The sequence below is a fragment of the Alternaria dauci genome, chromosome 3 (assembly GCF_042100115.1).
Source record: "Alternaria dauci strain A2016 chromosome 3, whole genome shotgun sequence".
Taxonomy (NCBI): Eukaryota; Fungi; Ascomycota; class Dothideomycetes; order Pleosporales; family Pleosporaceae; genus Alternaria; species Alternaria dauci.
In genome coordinates, this window is record NC_091274.1 from 282535 (window position 1) to 292646 (window position 10112).

Sequence of the window (10112 nt, forward strand, 5' to 3'; positions counted from 1 at the left end):
GAACAGGTTCCATTTCCTTGGGAATGGGAAAACGATGAGACAGTGCGAAGGAGGTGATAACTTGGCGTATTACTTGACGGAACCTGGGGCTTAGAAGACCGAGTTTATAAAACGGCATGTTTCTTTCCAAAACACGTTGTTAGGTAGTATTAGATAGCCTATCCTGGAGAAATCTCTATTCAACAGAATGTTCTACCTCCAAACGAATGCCATGATTTCAAGTTGAATCCTAGCTTGTAGTAGAAGCGATTTAGTTACTTTGAATGGACCAAGGAAATAGCTGTAGATCTAGACCAGGGGTACATATATGAGAAGGATGATTTCTAGATAACCCAAAGGCAATTCTTTACATCCGTGGGAAAGCATTGTCGACATCCCAATTTTGTGGGCCAGAGATGTGATATGCGGAAGATGAATGATGTATCCCTAGGTAATGTCTACAGGGCTAGCTAAGATGCGATGGGACGATGGGACCCATACATAGCCATGCTTGGCATCATGTGACAAGAGACGCGTTCGGCGCGACGCGTCTCGAAGTACGTGTTCAGCCGAATCGATCTGCACGCGTCGGGCCTCCGCCGCGCCGCCTCCTTCCGCTTCTCCCGCACACCTCACGGACTTCATCGCAAGCACGTAACACTCGGCCTGAGATCCGCGAAAGTCCCCTCCACCACCTCACTCTCCATAACAATACTCGACGTCTTCGTAATCCGCCCAGCGTTTCCCGCGACAACGATCTCCTTCTCAGAGTCCTTGTCACCCCTCCAGCCCGCCGCCGTCCTCTCCTCACTACCCACACTCGCCGTGTCGTCCTCCATATACATGAATCTCTTATTCATAGCCCGCGAGCCGATGGTCTTGAGCTCGCATTGATAATGTGAGCCGCCCGCGTAGCCTGCACTACTTTGCTTCCGGCTGCGACTGCGGAGCGAAGACTCGCCGATCAGACGCGGTGCGACGTGTCGGAAGAAGAGTCGCATTGTTGGCAGGCAGCCTGTGACAATGACGAGGTTGGCTTCGATGAGACTGCAGAGAGGGAGTAATCAGTACGCGTGACGTGATGAAGATGGGGTTTCTGGGTTCGGGGCAGACTTACATCCAGATACCTGGCATGACGATCGCCCATGTCTGGTCCATGGTCTGAAGCATCGGGAAGAGCAGAGCGAGTCGTACTGCGCTTGTTATGCATGTCCTGTGGCGGTTTAGATCGTGCTCTTGGTCCTCACATTCTGACCTTGCTACTCACAGCGATCCAACACCGAAGATGCATATCAGCCCGGCTTTCTGGGCCCTAGGCATTTGCAGCTTGACCACCATTGGTATGGGTAAAACCAGCAGCAAGATATCCGTGGCCATGTTCAGCACCGCCGTCGCCATGTAAAGCGGTGTTCGATCAATACAACTCCCCTCGGTAATTGTAACATCCCAATTCCGTCGGAACGGCGTACAGGCGAAGATGAGCGGAAAGACAAGCGCGATGTTATACCCAACGACGAGGAACATGCTTGCATATACACATATTCTGAACCAGTTTATGTGCGAGAGGCGCAGGTAGAAGAAGAGGAGGGAGAGCTTGGCGCTGGCGAGAAAAGGGCAGTAGAGAATGCTTGCTACGCTGATCAACTGTGATGTGCTTTAGTTGAAGTCATTCGATAGGAGTGATGTCGGGTGCTTACGTTCATGGTAGAGTTGACTCTGTGGCCGGTAAGTTCCCAGATGTGTACGCCGAGAGTGCCTCTGCCATATTGGACTTTGGTGTGGTTAGATCAGGCCTGAGAGTAAGTCCAAAGGTCTCAAACATACACAGGATGGGGACTTGAATGGCGATGGAGAAGCACTGTAGACTTGATCGTCAGCGCGGCTCTTCGAACATTCTGCTCTATGCGATGTGGAATACGACATACCCAAGCTACGAGTAACGCTACTGTTGAACTCTGTCAGATACTGGACCTTATCGAAGAAGGCTTGAAGGATCCTTCAAGAGGCCTGAACGAGCTTACCATCGTCGGGTGTCAAGCTCTTCGCCAGTCTTGTCTTCGTAAAGATACGTATAACCACGAAGATGGCAGCAACAATCATTCCCAAAGTGCCCACCCAGAAGTTGGCAGCCTCGCCGGTTCTCTGGGGATTATCCACATCGACAACATATCCGGGCGGAGCCGGAAAGATGGGCTGGTTCATATCCATGGTAAGACGAAAATTCGATACAAGTCCACATTGTTGCAAACGAGGCGTCGATTCCACTAGACTATATTCCAAGTTGGCATTGTCATCTCCGGTGCTTGGGTTATGACATTTCACTACCTCATGGGTCTTGTCAACCAACAAGTCTGTTTCATCATTCCACCTCGTCGCTTGTCACATGGATTCCGTTCTGGTACTTGTGATATCCAATGGCGACTCAGGTTGTTCTTGTGTGCCGTATCGCTTAATTAGTAAAGTTGCGACGCGCAGCAGCAGATTGGTCTAGAGTACGGCACGGTTCACCGGAAACCTGTTCCCCCTCACTATGCCGCTCTGTCGCATCGGCACAGTAGCTTGGCATTGCAACAACGGCTCGGATATTTCCCTTCCTGGCGGGAGGATGGTGTAGAAGGATGCGTACCAAGCAAGCGGTGTTCGTTGAATTGGTCATGTCTTGGCCGCTGCACCCGTCACTCTGGTCAACCGAAATTCCGCTGATGATGCCGCTAACCGTCCACGCCTCATTTACCGCACCCTGCGGTCCGCTCCTTCAGGGACGCGAAAGCTCCTCCAATTGACGTTTTGGACCGAGCCGTGTACGAAGTACCCTCGCACCTATCAGAAAACATGCGTTCGTTTACCCCTGTAAGCCACCATTCTAGCGAACAAATCGCAGACTCACCCGATATACCGCCGGCAGCTGCGTTCTTTTCGTGGTCAAGTTCTACGCCACGTAGGATTCACTCCTTCAACCAGTATTCAACATCCTTCCAGAGTCCAGCTTCATCTAAATATGCATTGATTGCACCTTCCTATTCAAGTAGTGCTGCCAGGTCGTCGGAATTGGTGAACGAGTAGAAAGACGTGACACAGCCTGCATTATGATCCCAATCATCCAGGATTCCTTGTGTTATCTCTTTAGCTATTGGACCAACTTCCATCATGGCTCGCTTGATCGTCACTCTGTTGGCGGCAGCAGCTGTTGTGCCGTTCGTGCAGGCTGACTACTGCGTAAGGCTACTCACTGAGCTCAATCTATTCGAATCGTTAATTAACAGTCACAGTGCACCGCTCTCTCGCTCACTTCCCTAAGGAGTCGCCTTCTCTTCCCTGGTCAAGATGCGTACGAGACGCGAGAGGACTCTTACTTCGACGTGAAGCAGCAAGTCATCACACCCAACTGCATCGTCCAGCCCAAGACAGCCAAGGAAGTCGCACTTGCTGTCAAGACCCTCACAGCCGCCAGTCTGCTGAAGTCGTGCAAGTTTGCGATTCGCAGTGCCGGACATACTCCCTACGCCGGAGCCTCGAATATCGAGGATGGCGTAACTCTTGACTTGCGTTACCTTAGCACCGTTGAGTACGATGCTAGTAAGACTCTCGTCAAGGTCGGTCCTGCGGCGACATGGGACGATGTATACAACGTCCTTGAGCCTCTCAACGTAATGACAACTGGCGGGCGTTCATCCACAGTCGGTGTCGGTGGCCTTACACTGGGCGGCGGTATCTCATACTTCTCGCCAGGACGGGGCTTGGTCTGCGATAACGTGATCGAGTTTGAAGTCGTTCTCGCTGATGGTCGTATTGTGACTGCGTCCAAGACCTCGTACCCCGACCTCTTTGCCGTCCTCAAAGGCGGTAACAACAACTTTGGCATCGTTACTAGCTTCAAGTTTGGTACTTTTGACTACAACGGTCTGTGGGGCGGTCTTGTCATCTACCCGGAATCGACCATCCAGGACCACTTCAAGGCTCTTATCAACTTCTCCAACAATATCGACAAGGAGCCGTTGGGCTCGGCTATCGTCATGCCGGTATATCAAAGCTCCGCTGGCGCCGACTTGATCTTGAATGCGTACGACTACGCTGAGCCGGTACCAAGGCCCGCGGCCTACGACGAGTTCCTATCGATTCCCGGCAACATTTCCGATTCCACGGGAATCAGGAACATGTCTTCTCTGGCAGCAGAGCTTGCCGGCGCTACAACACATAGGTAAGCCAGCCACAGCATTTACTTCCCAGCAGATGCTAACCAGAACTGTAGTGTATACTTTGGCACGCTCACTTTCGCCAACGATCTGCGTGTCATGACCAAAGCACACGAAATCTACATGGACGTGCTCTCCAACCTGAAAGCCAAGGCCACAGGCGATTGGCAGATCTACGTGCTCTACCAACCCCTCCCGCCTTCGTACTGGCGGCAAAGCGCTTCCAAAGGCGGTAACGTGTTGGGCCTGGAACGCTTCGGCGAGCAGGTCTTGTGTCGTAAGTCCAATCCTTTGGTTCAAAAGTGGCAATCAAAAGCTAACAAATATCAGTATACCAGCCATATATCTCTTGGCAAGGTGCGGAGCAAGATGCCCTTTTCCAAGGCGCGGGTGCGGATCTCGTCAACCGCATTCGCGAGTATGCTGAGAGCATCGGTGCTGATAACCCATATCTCTACCTCAACTATGCGGATAACACGCAAGATCCGCTTACGAGCTACGGCTCTGAGAGCGTGAAGAAGATGAAGGCGGCAGCGAAGAAGTATGATCCTTTTGGTGTTTTCCAGAAACTTGTGCCGGGTGGTTTCAAGATCTCGAAAGTGCAGTAAATCGTTAGTTTTTCTTAATCAATAGCACAAATCTGTCGAAGCGCTTCGAAACTGAAGTACCAGTCCTTCGCAGTCAGTTGGTCGTTGCTTCTGTTGCGCGTGAACTAAACGTGCAGTCGAACGGGCGTCGAGGTGTGCTTGTGAAGCTGAAGCAGGCCGCAGGTGTCGGAGCGCCGCAAATGTTCTTAGCGCCTTGGGCTAGAACAGTCTTCTGCTGTACATCATTCCTTCTGAAGCTAGCACGGAGATTTGGCCTAAAGAAGGTTATAGGACGCGGAACAAAGCCCATGTTTGGAAATTCATTTTTCACACGGACAAAAGTTACATAAATCATATTAGATTCTCCGAGGCAAGCGAATGACGCGTATTGCATTTCCTGGTCATTCATTCGTTCATGGTATAAAACATCTAGAAGCTAAACTTCATACCACCGTTCGCGCAAATGACGCTACCAGTGGTCCAGCCCGCCTCAGGCAAGCAAAGCATACCAACAACCCCACCAATCTCCTCACTGTAACCCGGCCGTCCACCAGCATTCTGGCTCGCCTCGTAAATCTTCTCCGGGTCAATGCCCTTGCGTGGTGCAGCAAGGGGCGTGGTTTCTATGAAAGGCTTGTTCTGAGCGATGAAAGCGTCGTCGTTGCTCCAGTACATGTCGGTCGCGACAGGACCCGGGTTGATGGCGTTGACGGTGCAGCGTTCTGCCAGCTCGCGGGCCCAAGTTCTTGTCATGCTCTCGAGCGCTGCTTTTGTTCCGCCGTAGATGGACTGGCCCTTGTATCCTAGCGACGAGCTGACGGAGGAGAGGTTGACGATGCGGCCGGAGCGGTCGTTGGGTAGGTAGGGGATAGCGGCCTGCAGGAGGAGCAGCGGACCCCGTACGTTGATGTTGAACTGCCTGGCAAAGTCTTCGCAGTCGACGTTCTCGACGTAGTTGTTGCCTGCGACTCCCGCGTTGTTGATGATAATGTCCAGTTGGAACTTGCCCGTTTTGGGGTGCTGGAAGTTGTTCTTGGTCACCTCGACAAGGTGCTTGGGCCCGTTCTCGGAGCCCATGCTCGCTTGTACGCTGATGGCCTTGATGCCATATTCGGCTGAGAGTTCGGAGGCGAGGTCTGCGGCGGTCTGGGTGGACGAGTCGGATGTGTAGTTTATGACGACGTTGCAGCCTTTGCTGGCGAGGTTGCGGGCGATCTCGACGCCGATTCCTGGGAGAGTTAGCATGGCATGAGTTATGAAATGTTTCATTATTACCCCTAGATGCTCCGGTCACGATGGCGTTCCTTCCCTCCAAGACGCGCTGGCCAGAGCCGCTGGCCAGGTTTGTCGAGGCAGTTCGGGTGTGAGCAGGTCTTGAAGCCATGGTGATTGATATGAGGAAGATTATCCGTGCTTGTTCAGGTGGCTTGGAGGTATTCTGCACGCGTAGTCTTGCACTTGGTTGGTTGATGGCGGGGTTTTATACATGATGCGGGGTTGTGGAGACCGCCAAATAGGGCAAATACTCGGTGGTTCCGCCGCATCATCGTGAAGCCTCTGCTCGGACATTGACCGACTGTCGTGAAAATGCGCTGTTCAGCGCCGATGGCACCTGACTCAGCGGTCTGCCATGAAGTCGTTAATCATCGCGGTGATGGCATTGTCGAGAAGTCGATGATCTTCAGGGTCTGAGCTAACCCAGAAGATGCCTGTTGAGATGCAGATTCCGCTAGGAGCTATGGCGTGCAAGCTGATTCATGCTGTCATGGACGAGGCGAAGGGGGTGAGTCCACCAGCGCAGAGACTGCCACACCTTAACACCTGGTCTGGAAAGGATCGAACTCGGGTCAGCTTATCGCAGCGTCTTTGTGCGACGGCATCAGCCGAAAACCCACCGGACGTGGATAATGTTGCGCAAGCTCATGGCCGCCAAGACCCCGAGCAGCCCCTCCCCGATGTCGGTTTGGGCGAATATCAGCTTCACGCAGAGCTAGGCTGAGATGGCTGTAGGCATGGGAGCGCTAAAGAAGAAAGAGATATGCAGTCCACACGACGTCGACTTTGGGAAGCCCTGACGAACGGGCGGACTGTTCTCGCCGTTGCAGAATAAGGTTGCAGGCGGTGAGGGCCTCGTCGAATCGGAGCGGGCCACCGTCAACCCCGCGAGGTTGCTGCATACGCCAGCAAAAAACATAAAGCACACCATCCGCTACTGCTCTTCCTCCTACATCCCACCTCTTCCTCCCCTCCTCCCTCTCACCTCTCTCTCATCAAACTCTACCCTTCTTCCCCCCAACCCATCACAGTTGTCCGCATTGGACTATCACATCACAATGGTATACTCATCAGTACTCGGTTTCCCCCGGATGGGCGCGGACCGTGAGCTCAAGAAGGCCAACGAGGCCTACTGGGCTGACAAGCTCTCCCGCGATGACCTGATCAAGGAGGGCAAGCGTCTGCGATTGGAGCACTGGAAGATTCAGAAGGATGCCGGTGTCGATGTCATCCCCAGCAACGACTTCGCCTTCTACGACCACCTCCTCGACCACATCCAGCTCTTCAACGTAAGCACACGTCACTCCAACTGACCTACCCCCACTAACACCACCCAGGCTATCCCAGAGCGCTACTCCAAGCACTCGCTGCACAAGCTCGATGAGTACTTTGCCATGGGCCGTGGCCACCAGAAGGACGGTGTCGACGTCCCCTCTCTCGTAAGCTCCACCAATCCTGAACTGATGAATCAGATCTAACCCCACTACAGGAGATGGTCAAGTGGTTCGACTCAAACTACCACTACGTCAAGCCCACCCTCCAGGACAACCAGACCTTCAAGCTTGCCGAGAACCCCAAGCCCGTTGCTGAGTTCCTCGAGGCCAAGGAGGCTGGCATCACCACCCGCCCCGTCCTCGTCGGCCCCGTCTCCTTCCTCGCTCTCGGCAAGGCCGACCGTGGCCAGTCGGTCGACCCCATCTCTCTCCTCGAGAAGCTGCTGCCGGTATACGTTGAGCTCCTCCAGAAGCTGAAGGAGGCTGGTGCCGAGTACGTCCAGATTGACGAGCCTGTCCTCGTCTACGACCTGCCCCAGAAGGTCAAGGACGCTTTCAAGCCCGCATACGAGAAGCTTGTCAGCGACAGCTTGCCCAAGCTTGTCCTCGCCACCTACTTCGGTGATGTCGTCCACAACTTCGACGTCTTCCCCAGCCTGCAGGGTGTTGCTGGCATCCACATCGACCTTGTCAGGAACCCTGAGCAGCTCGAGAGCGTCGTTGGCCAGCTTGGCTCCAACCAGGTCCTCTCCGTTGGTGTTGTCGATGGCCGCAACATCTGGAAGACCAACTTCAAGAACGCCATCGAGCTTGTTGAGACTGCTGTCCAGAAGCTCGGCAAGGACCGTGTCCTCGTTGCCACCTCCAGCTCCCTCCTCCACACTCCCCACTCCCTCGACAGCGAGAAGAAGCTGCCCGAGGAGGTCAAGGACTGGTTCTCCTTTGCCGTCCAGAAGGTTTCCGAGGTTGTCGTCATTGCCAAGGCTGTCAACGACGGCCCAGCTGCTGTCCGCGAGGCCCTCGAGGCCAACGCCAAGTCGATGCAGGCTCGTGCCTCATCTGAGCGCACCAACAACAAGGCTGTCAAGGACCGCCAGGCAAGCGTCACTCCCGAGCAGCACGAGCGCAAGTCTGCCTTCCCCGAGCGCTACGCTCAGCAGAAGAAGCACCTCAGCCTCCCCACCTTCCCTACCACCACCATCGGATCCTTCCCCCAGACCAAGGAGATCCGTATCTCGCGCAACAAGTTCACCAAGGGCGAGATCACCGCCGAGGAGTACGAGAAGTTCATTGAGAAGGAGATTGAGGAGGTCGTCAAGATCCAGGATGAGCTTGGCCTTGACGTCTACGTCCACGGTGAGCCCGAGCGTAACGACATGGTGCAGTACTTTGGCGAGCGCCTTGACGGTTATGTCTTCACCACCAAGGGCTGGGTCCAGTCTTACGGATCCCGCTGCGTCCGTCCCCCGATCATCGTTGGTGACATCTCTCGTCCTGCCCCCATGACCGTCAAGGAGTCTAAGTACGCTGCCTCTGTTGCCAAGAAGCCCATGAAGGGTATGCTTACTGGACCCATCACCTGCCTCCGATGGTCCTTCCCCCGTGACGATGTCCACCAGTCTGTCCAGGCCCAACAGCTTGCTCTCGCTCTCCGCGACGAGGTCATTGACCTCGAGGCTGCCGGCATCTACGTCATCCAGGTCGACGAGCCCGCCCTCCGTGAGGGTCTCCCTCTCCGTGCCGGCACTGAGCGCGAGAAGTACCTCTCATGGGCCGTCGACTCCTTCAAGCTTGCCTGCGCTGGTGTCCAAGACTCCACTCAGATCCACTCCCACTTCTGCTACTCGGAGTTCCAGGACTTCTTCCACGCCATTGCCGCTCTCGATGCCGACGTGCTCTCCATCGAGAACAGTAAGAGCGACGCCAAGCTCCTTAAGGTCTTTGAGGACAAGGCCTACCCCCGCCACATTGGCCCCGGTGTCTACGACATCCACTCCCCCCGTGTTCCCTCTGAGCAGGAGATCAAGGACCGCATCTCTGAGATGCTGACCTACCTCAAGCCCGAGCAGCTCTGGGTCAACCCCGACTGTGGTCTCAAGACCCGTCAGTGGAAGGAGACCAAGGCTGCGCTGGTCAACATGGTCAACGCGGCCAAGTTCTACCGCGAGAAGTACTCTTCTTAGGCTCTGTGTCATTTGACATAACCCTTCTGACTGCGTTTCATCAACGCAGTCACTTCAAGCAGCATATCAACATGCTGCTTTGTAATGTGTGTAATGACTAAGTTATGATACCCAAAAGTTCAACCTGCATCATGGGTCGTTTGGCGGTGCAAAAAAGAGTTGAGATTAGTGTGTTTGAACGCATCTCAACGATGGCGTTCATCACAAGCAGCAAAAGGGCTGTCTTTGGCGTTTTGATTTATCGGGTGCGACGATTGTCGCGTGGTGGTGGTGAGGTTGACGGAGCAAGAGCACTGTCAATGGTTTTAGAGTAGATGATTCATCCAAGGATGAGCTGAATTGAGAATTTTCAGTGTCGCTCTAACAATGTGTGTCTGTATGCTTGCATGTGCGTGGGGATGATGGATGCCGATGGGTGAGGTAATCTGTTGGTGGCTGTCTGGACCCGTCCAACGGCACGCGCAAATCTCGATAACGAGAGCAAAGGCCCGATATCACCTTGATTTCCTGATCCTTAGCAGCGGACTAGTTGATTGGGAAGGTCGAGACGTAGATGCAGCTATGAGTCTCGAGACGTCTCCAGATTTCAATGAGATGAACAATTGATGAGTTGGTGGCAGT

At 53.9% G+C, this 10112-nt stretch overlaps 4 protein-coding genes across 4 annotated transcripts; 2 read left to right on the forward strand and 2 right to left on the reverse strand.

Moving 5' to 3' along the window:
• Positions 1–620: 620 nt before the first annotated feature.
• On the reverse strand, positions 621–2187 carry ACET3X_003764 (uncharacterized protein; the record flags this gene model as incomplete). Its single annotated transcript, XM_069450591.1, has 5 exons — positions 621–1026; positions 1097–1192; positions 1247–1623; positions 1677–1750; positions 2001–2187. 5 exons carry the CDS (start codon positions 2185–2187, stop codon positions 621–623), a joined length of 1140 nt encoding a protein of 379 aa, XP_069307742.1.
• Positions 2188–3126: 939 nt separating this feature from the next.
• Positions 3127–4780, forward strand: ACET3X_003765 (uncharacterized protein; the record flags this gene model as incomplete). Its single annotated transcript, XM_069450602.1, has 4 exons — positions 3127–3195; positions 3249–4177; positions 4229–4449; positions 4503–4780. 4 exons carry the CDS (start codon positions 3127–3129, stop codon positions 4778–4780), a joined length of 1497 nt encoding a protein of 498 aa, XP_069307743.1.
• A 369-nt stretch (positions 4781–5149) lies between these two features.
• ACET3X_003766 (uncharacterized protein) lies at positions 5150–6143 on the reverse strand (the record flags this gene model as incomplete). Its single annotated transcript, XM_069450613.1, has 2 exons — positions 5150–5988; positions 6035–6143. 2 exons carry the CDS (start codon positions 6141–6143, stop codon positions 5189–5191), a joined length of 909 nt encoding a protein of 302 aa, XP_069307744.1. The 3' UTR covers positions 5150–5188.
• Positions 6144–6989: 846 nt separating this feature from the next.
• On the forward strand, positions 6990–9850 carry ACET3X_003767 (uncharacterized protein). Its single transcript, XM_069450624.1, has 3 exons — positions 6990–7323; positions 7372–7473; positions 7524–9850. Exons 1-3 carry the CDS (start codon positions 7093–7095, stop codon positions 9489–9491), a joined length of 2301 nt encoding a protein of 766 aa, XP_069307745.1. The 5' UTR covers positions 6990–7092; the 3' UTR covers positions 9492–9850.
• The last annotated feature ends 262 nt before the right edge of the window (positions 9851–10112 follow it).